Consider the following 22,214-nt stretch of genomic DNA (forward strand, 5'->3'; position numbering starts at 1 on the left):
TTGGGACTTTATTCTGTGTCCCTTTAGTTAAGTACATGAATCCAACTATCTTCTTTTGAGTACTGGTGGTCCTTTATGAGTACCTAAGCAAGTATCAATTCCCCATAACAGCATAAAAACAGTTTTTAAGGATTTTTTTCGCAAACTTTTCTTATATCACACATTTTGTTATTTGAATCCAAAAGATACTTCCAATTTGGCCAATATCTATTCAGCAAAATTTTACTGAGAGAAATGATCACCTGGTATTATTATGCTAATGGAATTGATCCTAACTCCTGGTTTTGTGACTTTGGACAAGTTAGTTATATAGCTAAGAGTCAGGGCCTCCTGGTATATTTCAATATTGTTTCTAACAAGTTTATTAATGTTACCTATGGTTATTAATATAAGACAAGATCATGCTATGCAACAAGATAAGTAAATATTGCTCCACTGCTAGAAACTAAGAAACTATGACTAAATTTTAGTTGGCATATGACAATGATGCCAAAGATGGTGTTGATAAGTAAAGTTACATTTATGCACCCTAGCAAATATGAAGTGAATGCCAACTAATAGCTGAGGGAATGTTGGTTGTCCTTAACATACTAGTGAAGAGAAATTTAAGAAAATTTATCTGTTGACTTTATAGTCTGTATTACCATGCATGAAGGCATTAAGTTATTGTCTTATATTAAGATTTGCTAGAAGGCCAAGAGGACAGGATCTTGTTTGGGAACTTGTCACAAGTGTGTATGTGTGTGTGTGGGGGGGGGGGGACTTGTCATAAGTATGTGTGTGTGTGTGTGTGTGTGTGTGTGTGTGTGTGTGTGTGTGTGTGTTGGGGGTGGGGTGTGGGGAGGGAAGCTAGGATAGAGAAGGAACCACTATAACAAAGATAGTTGGAAACAATCACTCTGGGCAAGATCTGAGTGCTGAAAGCAGGTAAAGGGACAAACATGATAACCTTTCAGTACCCGTATATAATACCCAGAAGAGGAGTGGGGGGAGAGAAAGAGAAAAAAAATAAGAAGAAAAGTGCCATAGAGGCAGGCTGATTGGAGGGTTGTTGGAAGGAAACTGGCATTGCTGGTGGGAATGTACACTGGTAAAGGGATGAGTGATGGAACTTTGTATGACTTGTTCAAACATGAACAGCTTTGTAACTGTGTATTTCATGGTGATTTAACTTGAAAAAAAAGGATTTCCCTAGAATTTTCTGAAGAATAGTACTTGGTGAATAATTGGTATCAAGTCCATTTTTAAAATTAAATAGTTGGATGACATCTTCCATTGACAGAAAATGCCAAATTCTCTTAATGATTAATCTCATAAAAATTTCTGATTTTTGTTGGTTTGTTTTTGGTTACATGTATTGGTGCTCAGGACTTACTCCTGCTTCTGGATCACTCCTGGCAGGCCTTGGAGGACCGACCATATGTGGTACCGGGGTTGACCACATGCAAGGCAAATGTTCTATGAACTGAACAATATCTCTTGCCCCTCAATCATTTTTCTATATAACAGTGCTTTGGGGAGATCTGTCCTTGAACTACATGTAGTTTCTAGTTTAGTAATAGTGCCAGATGCTTGACTAGCAGTGTTTGCTTATGTAATAATGAATTTGATGACCATCTCAGAAAGTCTTGCACATATGGTGTCCATGTCTGTGAATTTTCCCAGGGGAAATTATGAGGAAGCACATCCTGTGTGTCACTCTCTTGAGATCCATGTCTCCCTTCAGTCACACCCCAACTTGTGTCCTTCAGCTGGCCCTGCAATGCCATGTTTGTCATACCAGGCCACAATGCGAGACCTCCAGAATAAAGGTTCAGTTTTAACCACACTGCCGCTGTTCACTTGCAGCTTTTCCCAGGCTTCACAAGGACCTTCTGTTGACTGCTATGATGTCAGAGGGTGTTCCCACTCCGGCTGCAGCCAGCAGATGCTCTGTGGCTGCTCTGTGTCCACGTGTGCTGATAAAAGCTAGGAAAATGTGAATAATGGAAAAGAATGGCAGGGAGGAGTTTTGCTGGAGATGCTGATTTTAAACACAAGCGAAACACACACTTACGCTTCTCCCTGGCAGAGAGTTGTAGTCGCCTTGAAATTTCTCACTGCTATGAGAATGACTCATGTCTTGGAAATGACAGGTTCTGAGGCTGGTGCTCCCAGTCCTGGCAGGCAATGGTCAGTGTCTTTTGCAGAGTTCAAGCATCTCCTCCTGAGATTAATGACAGTGATGCTCTCTTTGGCCTTTCTCTGCAGTCACCCAGGAGAAATGTCAGCTTTTTTCTCTTCTCCAGAAGCCTGGCCTTTCTGTTTTATCAGACCCACATGTCACATAGCTTGGAAGTAGGTACTTCCAGCTCAAGAAACACATTTGCTTGTTGTTCCTTTAGTCTCCTGGTTAGCTGATGTTTGACATTATCTTGTCTTTGTTTGTTTTTTTTAAATTTCACAAACACTTTGAATTTTATTTCTCACTAAAACCTGTGAAGGGTTGTTGACAAGTACTCTTGTCTTTTTCTTTTCTTTTCTTTTCTTTTTATTTATTTAATTTTTTTTTTTTTTGGTCCTTTGGGGAGGACTCTCAAGCAGTGCTTAGGGGATCAGGGACATGCCTCACAATACTTGAACTGACACTGCTGGTCAGTGGCTCCGTGTTTCACACCTGCAATGTGTGTTCATTAAGTGGTATTCATAAAGCTACATCTGTTGGTATTGATTGGCGGGTGCCAGTGCCGTGCTGGGGACTGAATTCCAACTCTTTTACGGTGCTGGAGTGGGCTGGGGCAAACCTGGCTGTGCTCAAGGACTATTCTTGGTTCTGTGCTCAGAAATGATCCCTGGAAGTACTTAGGGGACCATATATGGTGCCAGGGACAAACCACAATTAGACCAGACAACTGAAGGAATATGTGCATTCCAAGTGCCTTTCCCCCTGTACTATTCTGCTGGCCCCTGAATTCCAGCCATTTGACCAATCTCTCCAGGCCCTCCTCTCGACTCTTTTTTTTTTTTAACTAAAGGAAAGCAATTACTAGGTTGTGTAAGGATGAATTAAACCCAGAATGCACAATGGGTTCAAAAATAACAAAATAGCAAACAAATTATTTCTTGCTAAGATAATATTGAGTGGTGGGCCTTCTGGACTGATTGAGTCCTACTTGGCAATTCAAGGGTTAAGCATTCATGATCTTTGGACTCTGCAATTTCATAGGATATTACTATATATACATCAAGCTTGGGGAAGGGGAAAAAAACAATAGAAGGAGATCAACCTTCTCTTCATTAATTAATTAATTAATTGGATTTGGGAGCCATACCTGGCCTAGTTCAGTGCCTGAGGGATATGTGCAGAACCATGTGGTGCCAGATATTGAACCCGGGCCTCCTGCAGGCAGAATATGTGTCTTTCTAGTTCCCCATGCTTTCCTTTAAAAGTGCACATTGGAAAGATGCCATCTTTAATTTCCAAAGGACTGGATGTCATGAGCACCTCATACAGTTTTGTGTTCGGAAAGTGAAGGGGCATACTTGGGGAGCAGCCTCACTTGAGTTTTCCCAAAGTATAATGTCTGTCATCTCAAGCTACTTCAATGAGTGATAGCAAAGAATAGGATGCAAATGGCCCATCCTGAGGTCATAAACAACAGGCACAAAACTTGTAGCAGCCAAGGTTATATTTAACATTATGTAGCTATTCAATTTGCCTTCATTTAGAATACAAATTTATAAATAGGATGTCCAGAAAGAGATTTTATAGTGATAATTGCTTAGTATGAGTTTGCATAAAAATAAAAACACTTAATTTTCAAAAATTAGTTGAGGATCAAGGAGATTGCTCAAAGGGCTGGAGCACATGCTTTGCATATGTTAGACCTGAGCTCCATCTCTGGTACATCATGGTCCCCAAGCCATGCTGGGTGTAACTCCTAGGCATCACCGGACCGGTTATGGCCCCCACCCAAAAACAAACAGCTACCCTCAAATTAGCTGAATTGAAGAAAAACATTACTAATATTATATGTAAGTGTACCTCAGACTCTGAAGTTGGTATGAATGACCAAAGATGGGGATTCTTCATGTACAACAGTTAGGCTGCTGGTTGCAGTTTTTGTTTAGAAGAGGAATAAAGCACGTCAGCATGCCAGAGAAAAATATAATTTTATTAAAAATTTTACTTCTTTTCTACTGAAACTTCAATATACTTTGGAGAATAATAAAATTGACCTCAGGGTCAAGAAGATAGTACAGTGGGTAGGATATTTGTCTTGCATGCATCAACCTGGATTCCATCCTCAGTACCACATGTGGTCTCCCAAATCCCCACCCAGGGTGATCTCTGAATTCAGAGCCAGAACTAAGCCCTGAGCACACCAAGTGTGGTCCAGAAACAGAGCAAAAAATCCCCAACAAAACTAGTAAAGAAAAATGACCAGGGCTGGAGAACAATTCCCAGCATCCTATATGGTCCCCTGGGTACCACCAGGAGTAATTCCTGAGTGCAGAGTCAGGGGTAACCCATGTGTATTTCCGGGCTGGGTGTGACCCAAAAAGCAAAAAAAAAAAACAACCTTATACTTGAATTGTTCAAACCTCAACTTGGAGATACACAGGCCTTCCAAGGGATAGCACTGTAGCACTGTCCTCCCATTGTTCATTGATTTGCTCGAGCAGGGACTAGTAATGTCTCCATTGTGAGATTTCTTGTTACTGTTTTTGGCATATCAAATACACTATGGGGAGCTTGCCAGGTTCTGCCATGCGGACTTGATACTCAGTAGCATGCTGGGCTCTCCAAGAGGGATGGAGGAATCAAACCTAGGTCTGCCATGTGCAAGGCGAATGCTCTACCTGCTGTGCTCTCGATCCAGCACCTTCCAAGGAGTAGAACAATTAAACACAGTGTATTTTTGTGGTCTATTGTGCCACAGCTATTCAGCTGGCAAACAGTTGTAAAAAGAAAATACAGTGCCATCTCTAATTTTTAATCGTTCAACCTTACATGCCTACTGGGCTTCAGTAAGGTTCCTGATTCATAGGATGTGACCATGTGGTATTAGTGATGATAAATGGAAAAAATGGCTAACAGGTCAAAGCAACGCATTTCCAAATTATAGGGTTATTATTGTGATTATTGTTATAGTCGTCTGTGTAGGACTACTAGGCATAAAAAATGTCAACAGAGATTTTGGAAATAATTGAGTCTAAACCCTCTCATTTAGCAAATTAAAAACTCCAGCTCCAGAAAGACACAGTGACTCAGCAGGGTCATGTAGGTAGTTGATGGAGGAGCTAATACTGGCATCCGGACATCCTGAATTCCAACCTGTGCATGGCAGGGGGTTAGCAGAAAATTTCCCCCTGCAGATAAAGTGAAATTACACTTGAGAGTCTTAGCAAAAATCTCTTGCTGATATTTTACAACGAATTAGGGGTGACGGGCAACATAATGTAGGAAGAAAGATGGTCTAGATCACCAGGAAATTGAAGCTCCCTGCCTAGCTGTAACCATATAGGAGTGGATCATTAAATAAATGATCTAACGCACTGAAAATACTGCTTCTGTGAATCTATTACATAATATAGTTTATTATATTCTTTATACATTGATCTTATTTGGTTCTTGACCTAGACCTCTGAGGTGTACCTGAAGGATACCCTTAGCCCAGTTTTGCACATCTTTGAACTAAAGTACAGAAAAATCACAAAGCTAGTGAGTTGAGAAACTCAGAGTTAGAAGACTTTCAGTCCAGTGGTCTCCCCCTGATACCATGGGTGTAACAAGTATGGAACAAGATGGTTAACTGAAAGTATTATTTGATTCTATTACAGATGCATTGTGAGAGGTTTCTATGTATCCTGAGAATAATTGGAACCACACTTTTTGGAGTCTCTCTTCTCCTCGGAATCACAGCTGCTTACATTGTTGGCTACCAATTTATCCAAACCGATAATTACTATTTCTCTTTTGGACTCTATGGTGCCTTCTTAGCATCACACCTCATCATCCAAAGCCTGTTTGCCTTTTTGGAGCACCGAAAAATGAAAAGATCACTAGAAACCCCCATTAAATTGAATAAAACCGTTGCTCTTTGCATCGCTGCATATCAAGAAGATCCAGACTACTTAAGGAAATGTTTGCAATCTGTGAAAAGGCTAACCTACCCTGGGATTAAAGTTGTCATGGTCATAGATGGGAACTCAGAAGATGACGTTTACATGATGGACATCTTCAGTGAAGTCATGGGCAGGGACAAATCAGCCACTTACATCTGGAAAAACAACTTCCATGAAAAGGGTCCTGGTGAGACGGACGAGTCACATAAAGAAAGCTCGCAACATGTCACCCAGTTGGTCTTATCCAACAAAAGTATTTGCATCATGCAAAAATGGGGCGGAAAAAGAGAAGTCATGTACACAGCCTTCAGAGCACTGGGACGAAGTGTGGATTATGTACAGGTAGGTTTCCAAATTCTTGCCAGGGCAAACATACATTTAAATAAAGCAGCTTTTGTATCTCTCCAGTAATATGCTATAGCCCATCCTAGTCCCTTTGGAACACAGTACTCCTTTCAGTTCATTTGAAAACAGCATAGCTGTTGAAATGTATTTTGAAAGAGAGAGAAAAAAAGTCTTGAAATACTGTTAAGACTATCTATTAAACTGTTAAATTTGTGCAGTCTAATTGGAAGGAAAATCAAGATTATTTTCAACAAGAGACCCTTCCTTCTCCCCACAGCCCCATCCCCCCCCCCTTACCTTCCCTGCCCTCTTAGTTCTGCCAAGTAAAATCCAACGTCATTTTCCATGCTCTTAAAAGTTCTAACCTTGTAAGAAAATAGTGTCTGCCCAGGCAGAAGGGTCTTGAGAAAATCTGCAAACCTAATGGAAGGTTATAAATGCTTTTTCTCAGAGAATGAGCAATATAGGGTAGTGAGAGCAATTTCTACTTAAACGGATATAGATTTTTCACAGTGAGACATTGAATGAAAAGGAAAAAGAAAAAGGGGAGGGGATAAAAGCGTCCCAGGGCAAGACCAAAGTAATGTTTATTTCACTCCCCAAACAGCATTACCTCACTCTCTGCAGCTTGACCTTTGAAAGCATTTGTGATGGTGTTTGTCTGAAAACGAGGCTGTGTCTCTCATTAATTTTCTAACTGGTCACCCTAGGGTTTCTCTCTGAATTCTCATTAAAACTTTCTTCTTTTAAAACATTAATAAGTCCCTAAGAGTTTTGAAGCTGTCATTGTCATTTTCAATGCTTCATTTCTATTTGGAGCATGATGCTATCAAGATGGGGGAGACACCTGCAGTTAGAAAAATCACTTCTGCACTTTTTTCCCCTTTTTGGGTCACACCCAGTGATGCACAGGGGTTACTTGTGGCTCATGCGCTCAGGAATTACTCCCGGTGGTGTTCGGGGACCATATGGGATGCTGGAAATCGAACGCAGGTTGGCCGCTTGCAAGGCAAATGCCCTACCCACTGTGCTATCTCTCCAGCCCCACTTCTGCACTTTTAAGAGTGTAATTCTAATTTTTAGAAAATCTACTCTATTCTTTAATTCCCTAAGTGCTAGGATAGATGCCGTGCAGGTGCAGTAACTGATCAGGAGGTCTCTCAATGTAAGGGGTTGGAAAGGAGCACTGACTTTAGAGTGAAATAACAGAGATATTAAGCATAGGTAATGCTTAATATCTCATTGGCTTGAGTTGGACCATCTCCTTGAGCCCCAGTTCTCTGAATAGTGTAATATCACAAAGTTGTTTGATACAGTTATTTCAAACAATGAATTCAGTGTGGCTCATAAGACATATTAATAATGGTATTAATGTTGTTATTTTTTATGTGATCATCTACTTGAAAATTATTATACACCATGTTAAGAATGGTTAAAAATACCTGAGTGGTCTTTGAGGCATTTGTCCCACTGATATAAATCTCTAATCTCTCTTCTAGGGAGTTTTCAGAGTTTTATCCCCAACTTTCTTCAAATTTGTAGAACATTCTTAATTAAGGTAGCTTTATGAATATGGAATTAAAAAAAAGTTGTTTACATAGTCAACTGCAGGTCCAGATGAGAGGATGAAATAATTTTTTTTTTAAGAAGTAACGCCTAGGGAACTCAACAGAGGATTGGCCAAATGGAGTTCTGAGCTTAAGATGAGAGAACATCTGTTTTCTTATGTTGCTTTTAATTTTAATGAAAACAATTGTGATGTTTTTCATTTCTAATCAAGGAATTATTGTGTGGGTTTTGTTTCCTTTTTTTTTTTTAACCTGCTCCTCCCAAACCCCTTTCTCCCATCATTCTTGTTTTGAATTTTGCTTGTAGCCTTGACAACTTGACACTGTGCCTGTCCAGGAAAAAAATAATACAGAAAATTAAATGTTAAGAAGCCATAGTCAGGCTTGAGAACCTTTCTTCTTTCAAGCTGAAGCCTCCAGTGAGACTGAGCCCTGAGTCTTTTTGGACCTTATAGGCACTCAAATAAAGGGAAATACAAAAAAGCATCTTCTGACTTTTTAAAATCAGTTCATTTCATCCTGCTCCCCTGATCTTTAACCATTCACATCTTATAAAAATAGAACTTTCATAAGGTTCAAAATAATAAGCTCATCTCCCATTCTGATTGACAGGGCCCCTTAGAAAGTTGCAGAGCAGAAATTACAGAAAGTCAAAGGGGAGGAGGGGGGTGAAATATGTTGGCTATTCATCATTGTAAGTGATTGAACCTGGAGTGCAGATTAGTTTGGGTGCAAAAATGAGGTAAAGGGGACTAGGGGAAAACAAAAATAGGAGTCTGTTTACATGCCTCCTAGCCTGGCTGAAGCACACTGCTCAACTGTGTAGAGATGGCCGAAATGACTGGTTTCCATTTGCAGCTTGTCCTTGGCACGGGTCAGTACTCCTTTCTCTTGCTTTTAGGGCTTCTTGTTTCATACTTTCACCAATGCCCCAGTACCCTACTCTAACTCCTTCTTGTTTAATGACTAACAGATACTTTTCCTCAGATGAAAGAGAAAAGTATTGATTCTGAGTGGCATTAAGTTTTTTACCCCACTGCCATCATTCTAAAGAGCACATGATGAACCTTTTTTTCCTATCTCCATGTTTATCTCTCTGCCCATACTCTGACCTTATTTTGGTTTCTTCTAGAAGAAGATTTTAAGAATGGGAGAGACGACTCAAAAAACTAGAACACATCTGCTGCATATAAGAGCCCTGGTTTGCACCCAAGGTGCTACATGTCACGAAGTGTCTCCATGCATAGTGCCGCTGGGCCCCAGCACAAAATAACAAGAGCAAGCCTTTCCACATCTGTTTCTTTAAATCACAGCATTCCCCTCTCTACTATTTTATTAAAAGAATGCTAGTAGAGGCTGGAGTGATAGCACAGAGGGTAGAGCATTTGCCTTGCGCTCAGCCGACTCAGGTTCGATTCCCATCATCCCATATGGTCCCCCGAGCACCACCAGGTATAATTCCTGAGTGCACGAGCCAGGAGTAACCCCTGTGCATCACTGGCTGTGATGCAATAAGAACGATAGATAAATAAATAAATAAATAAATAGATCAATGCTAACATGGAATATGGATGAAAATTTTAGTCTAGTACAAAACCATTAGAATAACAAATTCATTGATATTGGTTGTAGATGTTTTTAGAGTGAGAGAAGATAGAAAAACAGAAAAAGAAAAAGTGAAAACTGAAGATGAGAAAGTATGAAGGAAGTTATTTATTTATTTATTGCTTTTTGGTTCACACCCAGTGATGCTCAGGGGTTGCTCTTGGCTCTGCATTCAGGAACTACTCCTGGTGGTGCTCTGGGATCATATGGAATGCTGGAAATCGAACCCTGGTCAAGGCAAACACCCTACATGCTGTGCTATCACTCCAGCCCCTGAAGGAAGTTTTTGAAAATTTGAATCAAGGTTTTCTTATTTTTAAAGTGTTTGACTTGTCTGGCAATGACTTAAGGTAGGAAAAAATGTGTGCGGACACTGTAGCCAGGCATGCATGTGCCTCCTTGCCATCACACCAGCATCAGCAACCAGGGGAAGCTGGGTGAGAAAAGGAAGACCAATATATAAAACTACTATTTAGTGTCTACTTTTATATCTGGCTAATTTCTTTTTTTCTGAGTGACTAGGAGGTCTTACCCAGCTGTTCTCAAAGCTTCTTTCTGACATTCCTTGCAGGGCTCTGGGGAACCATATATGGTGCCAGGGATAGAACTTAGGTTGGCTGCATGCAAAACAAGCACCCTGCCTGCCATCTACTGTTTCTTAGGCCAGTTAGTCTAATTTTTCCTAGTTTTATTTGGGAGAATTTAGGGACCATACTCATTAGTGCAAGGGGTTACCCCTGGCTCTATGCTTAGGGTTGCTTCCAGTAGTACTCAGGAACTATATGGTAAGGGACTGAACCTAGAACTCCTTCAATCAAAGCATACATTCAGCCTGCTGTAGTATCACTTTCTCTCATATTTCTCCTGTTTTAAAAACAATTTTGGGATTAGAGTGTATTTATGTTTTTGTGCCTTATCATATTTACATATATATATTTATATTTCAGAAAATTTTAAAAATACCTTTTGTGCCAGAATAAGCACAGCATGTAAATTGCTTGTCTTGCATGAAGATGACCCAATTTTAGTCGCTGGCATCACATATTAATTCCATGAGCACCACCAGGAGTGATCCCTGAGTACAGAGCCCAGAGTAAGCCCTGAGCACCTTGTGTGTTTCCCACACACCCTCTTTCCATCAAATAAAAGCAAATTTTGATATCTAGATTATACCATTATTTTGTTTACTCTTATCACCAAATACAGATATTACAGTTTAAATGGTCACCTGTCTCTGTGATAAAAGAAATGATAACTCTTGCCGTGAGCATTAAGAATTTTCCAGGTAGAAAAAATGTACAGTAAACAAGAAAGTTTTCTGAAAGAGTAGATGATAGGAGACAATTCAATTACTAATTTAATGTGTAAGCATTTTATATATCTAAGATATTTTGAATAAAAAAGTATGAAATCTTTCAAAACATGAGACTTGGCCTTCATCATTGGTAACTTGTAGAAATGTAAATCACTTTTCTCAGTGAAATGTGCCTGTAATTTCCAAGTTAGTACTATAGTGCCTTTGTGTTCACCATTTCCAGTTGTATGTGTAGTGACCCACTTTGAGCCACTCCCTTTGTTATAGTTAAGGTGGAACAAGACTGTATTTTGCTTTCTCTCTCTCTCTTTTTTGCCTTACCTCTTATACCATAATCAAGTACCTTCTTCATAGAACGTGCTTTTCACATTTTTGTGCTCTTGCATTTTAATTTTCATGATGTGGCTCCTTAAAATCAACCAGGAGTAGAATTTTAATTGCTGTCTAGTGTTAACACAAAAAGGCTGTGTTGCCATATAGGGAAAATAGACTTGTTAGGTGAGCCTCACTCAGATACCAGGTATAGAACTGGTGGACATGAATGTTAATGAATCAAAAGAATTTATTAAATAAAAGTATTTTTAAACAGACACAGAAAGAAAACAAGGCTGTAACCAGAGGTCTGAAGGAACCTAAAACTATTTCTGCTAGAAATATTTTTGGTACTTGCTAGTTCAGTATTTTTGGAAACTCTATAAACCATAACCGCTTGAATGGTGAGGCTCCACCATATAATGTGTACTGGGATTCTGTTCTGTGTAGGAAGCCTAAGTAACTGAAATATGTGGAGAGTCAGTGATAAAATGGCTTGCATTTCTTTGTTTATTTTAGAGAATCAGATAAATATATATTAATATTAGGAGCGGGGAAAACTGAATTCTAGACTCAACTCTGCTGCTTACTCAGTCTGGGTCTGAATTGAGTCATCAATGAACAGATGGTTCCTAAGATAACCCCAGTTCAGCTGAAAACTCTAACTCAGTATTGTTTAAAATCTGACATTTAAATTTCTTTGCAGTAATATATCTTGATGCTGAAAGGCGAGTTTCAGTAAAAACATGAGAAGTTTCAAAATTTGGTTTTAATATATCAGTTTCTGTGTTTCTCACTTTCTTTTTCCATTTGCCCTTTCCTAAGTTGGACTTTAGGCTGTAAACTTTGATTCAAGGATGACTATGACAGTATCTGCTGATTCCCTTCTTTCGAACATACCTTTTGGAATAAGGATGATTGTCTTAGAAGTGACATTTTGCTTCCCACTTTTCCAGGTCTCCTGTCACCTGAGCTATAAATCTATAACTTCAGTCATGTTCAAACATTCCTAAAAAGGGTGAGAGAATAATCAAATAACTCCTTTAAAATGCTTTAATATTTTGAAAAGATTCCAGATTGACCAAGAGCAAGAATTATTTTCTAGTAATTTAAATAGTTCATTCTACCATGAAAGGCATGGTAATTCTTTCTAAGAAGAGCAACAAAGAAGCCTCAATTTTCTTAGGTGTCTCTGAGGTAGAGGCTTTTTCTGGGCTGGACTTGAGATCCTGATTACTATAAGTTAATACTTTCCTCCTATCCATCCCTATTCCAAATGTTCCAAATGGCATGCCATTACACTTTTTATAAACTTCTTTTTTTTTATTTTTGAGTGTATGAGTGTGTGTGTGTGTGTGTGTGTGTGTGTGTGTGTGTGTGTGTGTAGGTATTACTGATTTAATTTCAAGGGGTTTTTTTGTCTTAAAACAATTAGGATTATTTAAAATTTGGTATATGCCTCTTGTCTCTCCAATCATTTGCCATTTTGGGGTAGCAAAGTCACGACCAAGAGTAAATTCTAAGCACTGTTGAAAGAAATAGTTTTACTCTGTCAAGGTCAAGATAGAAGATCAAGGTTAAGAATGGGTTGAGCATTACAAGCAGGAAAAGAGTGAAGGCAGTAGCAACAGAAGGGGTCTTGATTTATTTTCAACCTGTTTCCTCATTAGAGGCAGTTAGAGTCATTAAAATTTCCTCTTGCTGTGTAGCTCTCAGTGTCCTTTGAAGTGGTATGGTGCTGGCGGAAAGGGCGGAAGGGGAGGGCTTCATCAGTCAGTCTGAAAGGAAGCACATTAAAATAGTGAAACATGGAGACTAAGCATTTTAGATTTGGAATTTGGAATTTGAAAGGCGTTTGCTAGACAAGTAACATTATTCCTGGGGTGATTTTTTTTTTACTTAAATTTCTGTGAGGATTAAGATCAATAAAGTAATTAGGAATGGCTTTTCATTCTAGTAACTCATAAATAAAATAGGTGTACAGCGAATTGTAACAGCTACCATAGATGTGATGTTCCAAGCACAAATGAGTTTTCTCAGTATGATAAGCAGATCTCAATAATTAATTATTCTCCTTGTTTCTTTCAGTTGTTCGCTTGATTGAATCATCCCTTTGTGATGATATTTATGAATTTTTAGGTTTGATTTTACTTATGGAGTATAAAAATGTAAATATTATTACCTTATATGAATGGCAGACATCTGCATGGTACTTTTGAGTTCATAAAGTATTTCTATATGCAGTGATTCACTGTGACACCATGATTACATAGGCTTGTTTAGGGTTATAGAAGTAAAGAGATTAAGAACTGAGCATTTATTTGACGCTTCTTGATTCTGAGAGTGCTTCCATAATAGGCAAATATTCACAAATACCTCAATATTGTTTACTAATATTTTATATTTCTTATGCAGTGACCATTTATAACATTGGGAGCTAGAGATACTTTTCATAAACCTACTAAGATTAAAATTGGAGCTAAAAACCACAACTTTGAAAAGTTTTATTGAAAGTGAACTTTCTCCATTGTAACATTAATTTAGACCTAGTGTGGACAAAGGCCTCATAGAAAGTTATTAGGCTTGGTAAACTTTTGAATCTGCGTTGCAACTCTTCAGCTTTGCTGCGTACATGTGAGAATAGTCATAAAGAGTAAGAATATGAATATGCCTATTGAGTGCCAATAAAACCACTTATGGGGACTGGGAAGATATGTTAAAGGTCATGTTTTACATCTGAGAAGTCCACATTAAATCCCCTATATCACAAGCTCCCTTGAACAACTCTCCAGAGTACTGAGCTGGGGATAGCCACTGAGCTCTGCTGATTACGGACCTACATGAAAACCAAGCACATACACACACAGACAACCCCCCCATACACACACACACACACACACACACTCTCTCTCTCTCTCTCTGTCTCTCTCTCTCTCTCTAAAACTTGACTAATAAACACTCAAAGCTGACCTTCAAATAATTTTCACATGTCACAAATATTTTCTTTTGGTTTCTTTAACTATTTAAAAGTATGCATACATTTTTCTCACCCATAGTTCAAGACAAAGCAGGCTGCAGATTGGACTTCTGCTGTAACTTTTTTGTCAACTTCTGTGTATGATAGCAGGTATTGGGAAGATTCACCTAAGTCTTGGCTAGAGTAGAGCAGGAGGAAAGGGGCTGGACGTCAGAACTTTAGTGGATGGTTCTGTGGTTGACTAAGGTGTCTTTATCTTCCCGATATTGTCTTATTCTAGATACCCCCCACTCATTTCAGTTACATGTTGGTGACTTCCTTCATTTCTCTATCACCTCGTGAGAACTCTTGCAACCAGCGTTCATATAGTTTAAGCAAATTGCACTTATACATTCATTGTGATCTGGAAGACATTTCCGATTTGTTTACTAATTATTTCCTGTGTGCAGACCATGTCCTGTAGTTTTTCCTAAGAGCAGGTAGATGCTTCTTGCAGCTTCAAGCCCAGAGTTAAATAAAGAGCCAACATTTGTGAAACCACATAATTGCTATTATTCTGTGAAGAGACTCTAGAAATCCTGTTGCAAGTGTCCTAATTTGAAGAAAGTCTAAAGTTACCCTTTGGACACACTTGCAGATAAATTTGATGAGGCCTGTGAATACACATGCTTTCCAGCCCATTATACAGGACTTTCTCGTTGACATTCTGTCACCAAGCAGCATCCAGAAATTAAAGATCTTTAAAGCACTTTTATCCCATTGTGACAACTCCCCCCCCCCCCCCCCCCAGAGATTCCTGAGTGCTTTCCCTTCTGCCACAGTTCAGCTCAGCATGTGAACAATCTTTCTCAGAGAACTTCTGGCACATTGCTGTTGGAAATTGGGAGGGCCGGTGACCAAATTAAATATGCACGACCTCAGAAGTTTGGTTCCACTTTAGTCATTTCAAAGAAGCAGTTCCCTTGGCTTGCCTCTGCTCACAAGCAGGCGGAGTTATTTGAACTGAATTCTGGATTGCCCCCTTCCTGTTGTTTTTAGGTTTATTTTAGCTTTCTGGTTTTACCTTTCCTACTTTGAGTAAATAGAGGTGGGTGGGGCCTTTAAGCTCAGGAGACTAGATTCTGAAGGGGGGTTGAACTTGGGCTTTCACCTTTCTTTGCCTTCTTTACCAGTCTCCAATGTGCTTGTTGCCATATGTGTATCAGCACTTGACAAGACCTGGGAGAGATAAAACTTTGCTTTAAGAGGAATTTTTTTTAAAGCCTTGAGACTTGAGGTTCTTCGGAACAGATCCAGACATTAATAAAATTTTATTTTCTGTCACTGATCTCCTGTTGTTCATCGATTTGCTCTAGCGGGCCCAGTAACATCTCCACTGGAGACTTTGTTGTTACTGTGTTTGGCATATTGAATATGTGACGGAGAGCTTGCCAGGCTCTGCCTTGCGGGGGAGATATTCTCGGTAGCTTGCCGGGCTCTCCGAGAGGGGCGGAGGAATCGAACTCGGGTCGGCCATGTTGGCTGCGTGCAAGGCAAACGCCCTACCGCTGTGCTATCGCTCCAGCCCTTTTATTTTCTATAAAGAAAAATGATAGCTTAATTTCTTTGGGATGGGATGTTGAGTACAAATCCAAAATCCTATTTTCTATAATGAAACATGATTGCCTAGTTTCAATGAAGTGTTTTATCTGATTGGCAGAGAAATAATTTAAAGAGCTGAGCCAAAGCTTCGCATGTAAGAAGTCTAGGTTCTTTCACTAGCACCATGTGGTCCCTTAAAAACTACCAGGAATGACTCCTTTCTTAGCAAAAATCTAAAAGTAGCAAGTGAGCATCTTTAGTTATGGTCTCAAAATAAGAAAATAAAATGCACTTATGAGACTTTAATAGATCAGAAGAATATCAAAAATAACAATAGCTATTTTTTATTTAGAAGATGAACACTTTTAAATAAGCAAATTAAAGAATTTAAAACCCAAAGCTAACTCCCCAAAACTATAATTAGCTAAATCCAAAGAGGTTATTAAGTTCACTTTTATAACTGAGCATCCCACATACTCCTTAAGTCATAAATTCTAATAATACATTTAAGCTGCTACTTTCACCAAGATAACCATTTTAGATAAATATATATATATACATAAATCTATTTTAGGAAAAAATCATTATTAAAGCTGAGAGATACATTTTTTAAAAAGTTGAGATTCCTTGGTTAATTATATAACAGGTGCATGTTTTGCACATCTAATCTCTTTTAACTCTGAACGTTTATGCTTCTAAAATTATGTTTTTAGTTTTTGTCATTTTTTTATTCAAGATTGGTATTTAAAAATTTTTGCAATTTTTATTTTGTTATACCACCTTTTCAGTACTATCATCATTCAGAACTAAGGACAGTTTGTTCAAAATCCTTATTTAAGACATCTGAATGGGTATGTGTTGTGCTGGGGGAGGCACCAAAAATGAATATGACCAGTTTGATCAAAAGGCCTGAAAAACTGGGATGTATCTGGGACATGAGATCTTAATGCAAAATTAGGAATACCCATTGCACACAGGTTCAGGAAGAACACCTGATATAATATACCTAGCACACAACATCATTGTTGTCTCCTACTTAAATATTGAGTCACTGAAAAGAAAACTCTTTGTTTTGGCCGTGATTTAACATACTCATACCTGTGCTCCTTGCTCACTGTGTACTGTGATTCAAAGACTGAAAACATAATGTATATACCCAATTTTGTATTTTTTGGATTATACTCATAGTCCTTGCCTTTCTTTTACTTGATTTCTATTTGTTCCTTTGCAGGTTTGTGACTCAGATACCATGCTTGACCCTGCTTCATCTGTGGAGATGGTTAAAGTTTTAGAAGAAGATCCCATGGTTGGAGGTGTTGGGGGGGATGTCCAGGTACTTGACTTTGTTCTTTTGCATGAGTCATGTTTAGTTCACTTCAAGCATTCTTACTAAATGATTCATTGAGTCTATAGTACTACATGCCAAACTATTTGTCAGGTATTATTTTTTGGTGATGAAGACCTTAGAAAGTGCCTTAAGCTCATTTCACTGTCTCTTCAGTCTGAATGAAATCACTGAGGATTTTTTTTTTTACTTAATCCTGGCCATTACCATGGCTATAGGGTGTAATATGTTATATTCAACAAAATGTCAATGTGTAATGGTTCTGCAGTAATGCTTTGGCCGTAACAGTATTCTTATAAAACCTGATGTTGGAATTAATTTATTTGTGAAGGCAAGGACATACAAGTATGATCTGAAGAGTTAGTACAAAATTTACTTTTCATGCAGCTAACACCAAGTTAACCGGGGTTCCTTATATGGCTCCTGAACACATCAGGAGTGATGATTGGACTCAGAATTAGGAGTAAGTCCTGAGCACTTCCAGACATAGTTACAAACTCACCACCCCCCATAAAAATAATGAACTATAGTATGTCAAATATGTATTCCATGTCTTATATCTGGAAATTTAAAAGCTATTCTGTAAGTGCTTGATCAAAAAATCCAGATTGCTAAACAAAGAAAGAAAAGAGAAACAACTCAAAGTTATATTACTGGTTAAAGTTTTAGAAGGAGGCAAGGGAACAATTAGTTGATGAGTTGATAACTAGAAAGGCTTTCTAGTTATTATTTATTTTCCAGTATTTTATTTAGTTATCAATGGGGAAATAATGATATAGTAATTTTTTAATTGACTTTTTTTTTCCTCTTTGGGCCACATCTGGCAGTGCTCAGGGGTTACTCCTGGCTCTGCACTCATGAATGACCCCTGGTGGGACACCAAGGATCAAACCTTGGTTGACTCTGTACAAGGCAAGTGCTTACCCACTATATTATGGCTCCAGCACCCAAATGATACAGTGTTTTTTGTTGCTTGGAGTCATACCTGGCAATGCTCAGGGCTTAAACCTAGCTGTGCATTCAGGAATTACTCCTGGAGGGTCTGAAGGAACCATATATAATGCTTGAGGATTGAACCAAGGTAGGCACAACTTATCAAATTGATCTAATAATACAGAATCAGAGAAAAATTCCAATATAATTATTTCACAGAAAAAGGAAATCAAATAACAAACTTCACTGTAGATAGTAACCTCACAATGGTGCAGATTTTCTTGGTATTTTTAGCAGTATCTTAGCTTTTATTTACTCATATTTTTCTTCTTGCAGATCTTAAACAAATATGATTCCTGGATCTCCTTCCTCAGCAGTGTTAGATACTGGATGGCTTTTAACATAGAAAGGGCCTGTCAGTCTTATTTTGGGTGCGTGCAGTGCATTAGTGGACCACTGGGAATGTACAGAAACTCATTGCTACATGAATTTGTGGAAGACTGGTACAATCAAGAATTTATGGGAAGCCAATGCAGTTTTGGTGATGACCGGCATCTAACAAACCGGGTGTTGAGTCTGGGCTATGCAACAAAATACACAGCTCGATCTAAGTGCCTTACGGAAACACCTATAGAATATCTCAGATGGTTAAACCAGCAGACTCGTTGGAGCAAATCCTACTTTCGGGAGTGGCTGTATAATGCGATGTGGTTTCATAAACATCACTTGTGGATGACCTATGAAGCGGTCATCACTGGATTCTTCCCTTTCTTTCTCATTGCAACAGTCATCCAGCTCTTCTACAGGGGTAAAATTTGGAATATTCTTCTCTTCTTGTTAACTGTGCAGTTAGTAGGTCTCATTAAATCATCTTTTGCCAGCTGCCTTAGAGGAAATATCGTCATGGTCTTCATGTCTCTCTACTCCGTGTTATATATGTCAAGTTTGCTTCCCGCCAAGATGTTTGCAATTGCAACCATAAACAAAGCTGGGTGGGGCACATCTGGAAGGAAAACCATTGTTGTCAATTTCATAGGACTCATTCCAGTATCAGTTTGGTTTACAATTCTCCTGGGTGGTGTGATTTTCACCATTTATAAGGAATCTAAAAAGCCATTCTCAGAATCCAAACAGACTGTTCTAATTGTTGGAACATTGCTCTATGCATGCTATTGGGTCATGCTTTTGACACTCTATTTGGTTCTTATCAATAAATGTGGCAGGCGGAAGAAGGGGCAACAGTATGACATGGTGCTTGATGTATGATCTTACATTGCTTGATGTTTGCAGTCACACATGCAGACACATACAAACCTTAGTTCCTCAAGGGACTGTACAATATTGTGGCATAGGATAATGCCAACAAAGGAGACATATCACTGCTGCTGGGACTTGAACAAATACATTTCTAGGTGATTATGTTGATTTTGCCAAAGTACAACTACCATCAACAAGAAGAAACATTTAACTTGTTGTTTCTATGAAAATGGGAAGAATTCTTTGTTTATGCACTTTTTTTCTTTACTGTACATCTGCCTAACAGTGTTTTGCCCTATATACCTCACTAGTCATGCTTTATGTGGGTAATCATGGAAGAGAAGGATTTTGGAAACTCAAGGAAAAGATCTTTCAACATATACAACCTAACTTATGGACTGTGTTAATAGTTTTTGGTTATTTTTCCCCTTAGAATTGATTTCTGTTTAACTCCGCCAAATGAAATGCCAAAGGAAATTTTAAAGGCCATTGGCTGTGCTGTATTTTTATATAAATGTACTGTGTTTTAAAATTTTGTATGCCAATTTTTAAAAGAATTTTTTAATATTTTATATTACACTTCTTTGCACCAAAATACACCTGTTCTTCCCTTCATTTTTAATAAAGTAGGTTCTGAAAAAATTCACTCTTAAAAAAAGAAACCTGCCCAAAATGTGAAACTTTGTTGACTGATGTTGTTCATGATAGAAAGAATAAAATGTTTCTCTCTCTTTCTTTTAAAATGGAATAGATTATTTCTGTGAAAAAAATTAAACTTTCAATGTTTAGACTATTTTTTAAGAAAGGCCAATTACCTGTCATACTTCGGGAGTAAAAATGCATACTAATTTTACAAGGAGAAAATCATCAAAACATAGGGCCAAAGGCTAATGTAGTGCAATCTTTTTTTATAAGATTATAAAAAAGAATTGCAGCAATGGACCATTCATGCATATCAAAGAAGAATGATTTTGAAGATTCTGACAGTGATTTTTCCAGGCTCAGTTAAATGAAAAGTAGAAAAAAATTACTTGAATTATTTGGATAAATACAATGCATGCATTTCATCATTTTCTTCTGTGGTCTGAATTGACCAAATCTTGGTCTACATATTGAGTATATTTTACTTGTCTCTTACTTTAGCATGCTAATTCACTTTACATGTTAGTATGAGGTTTACATGGTTAAGTCGGATATGTTTTAACAAGTATATACATATGAACTCAAAGTTGGAAGATTCAACATCCAAGTGTCCCCTTTTTCTTTCCAGGGAATATTTTCAGCCCTCCTGCCCCAAATAAATAATTGCTTCACCTCCTGTTTTTGGTTTATATAAATTTGTTTACAAAGTAGAAATTATTTTAAGGTTTAGTAACTATATCAAAATTTGGCACATAAAAAATCTTGATAAACCAAGAATCCTTATCCCTGTTGATTTAGCTACTCCAGAACTTCAGTAATCCAGTTTGAGTTTGGACAAGATGTAGCTTGCTTTGTAGCTGGTGCTTTATTAAGAACTGTGTTAGAAACACAACTGAACATACGAGTGATTTCATCAAAAGTAGATATAATTAGGAAGCAGAAATATGGGGGACATGTTGAACTATATTCTTTCTGCTTTTGTGCTTCCTTTACATCTATTTTCCATTTATTCTGCCTAAGAAAAACTGCACAGTTACCTTTGTAGTACCAAAAGATACATGACATCTTCAAATCAAACTTTTACTGAGTAGAGAGCTCATGGGAAGGAAATATACCATGCCAATAAGTGAGACTAAAACTTGAGTTTTGCCTTTTTAACTATTTATGTTCTGAGATAAGCTTGATAACATTCAAATGTCAAATTCTCTCATTCTTATAAAAGATTGAATTAATTGCTTGTATTTATTTTAGCAATTATTCAATGTATTTCCAGTATAGGATGTATAGTATAATTAATTTTTTGTAAATAAATATTTTTGATAAGATTATTGCCTTTTATTCTGAGGGAAGGGGGGGTTTAAACAGTTTTAGAAAATTCTTGTCTTTCTGGTGTGGACTTAAAGAATGGCAACTTACATGATTGGTTAAAAAAAACATGTCATTTGATATTATTCAAATATAAAATAGAAATTCCCCCAACAAGTATAGTTGTGGAAATCTGAAAAATGAGGGAAGATAGACACACAAAGACACAGAGATAGGTAAAGTCACAATCAACACAACTCTGTTTCTAATTTGTTTTAATTTCCATGAAGCATATTCAAATTTAGAAAAAAGTCATTTTATTTTGGTATTTTTTCACAGCAGGAACAAAATAATAGAATTTTCAGAAAAACCATGAGCAAGTTTATTTATTGAAGCATCATTAAATAAGAGCAAAACTTAATTTAAAATCCTATCATGAGAATAAACTGTTATTTCCAAATGGAAATATTAGTCTCTAGAGATAATGTTCTCAGAGAATGCAAGGATGTTGGAGAAACGTTGCATTGGAAACATGTGATCATTTTTGCCATAATATCCCAATTTTGTAACAAATTAAAACTGTTTCAACTTGGCTAACTCTAGTACTGGGAATATGATCAATTTATATTCTGCATATGCTTTTGTATTTTCCAAATACCATGATGTATTATATTTATAATCAGACAAAGTTCAATAAATATTGCTTAGAAAAATAAAGTGGTTTGGGGACAGAATTGAGGCTGTCAAAGGGGAGGGTCTAAGCATTACAGAAAGTGGGAGGGGTCAAATAAAGGTGGAGCAATTTGGTGGTGGGTATACAACTTATTTTTGAAGAGGTGTGAAAAATCATTTATGAAGCATACACTATTGTAAATCAATGTTACCTCTAAAAATAATGATATTTTAAAATAGAACAGTTAT

General features: G+C 37.7%; 1 protein-coding gene across 1 annotated transcript in view; it reads left to right on the plus strand.

The window, feature by feature from the left end:
* Positions 1-19,355, plus strand: part of HAS2 (hyaluronan synthase 2) — a 28,103-nt gene extending 8,748 nt beyond the window's left edge. Inside the window, exons 2-4 of the mRNA XM_056112136.1 lie at positions 5,824-6,450; positions 17,043-17,144; positions 18,426-19,355. Of these exons, the coding sequence (XP_055968111.1) occupies positions 5,824-6,450; positions 17,043-17,144; positions 18,426-19,355 (1,659 nt within the window). The remainder of the gene's footprint in view (positions 1-5,823; positions 6,451-17,042; positions 17,145-18,425) is intronic.
* Positions 19,356-22,214: the final 2,859 nt, after the last annotated feature.

This window comes from Sorex fumeus, unplaced genomic scaffold (assembly GCF_029834395.1).
Source record: "Sorex fumeus unplaced genomic scaffold, SorFum_2.1 ptg000002l, whole genome shotgun sequence".
In the NCBI taxonomy this organism is placed as follows: Eukaryota; Metazoa; Chordata; class Mammalia; order Eulipotyphla; family Soricidae; genus Sorex; species Sorex fumeus.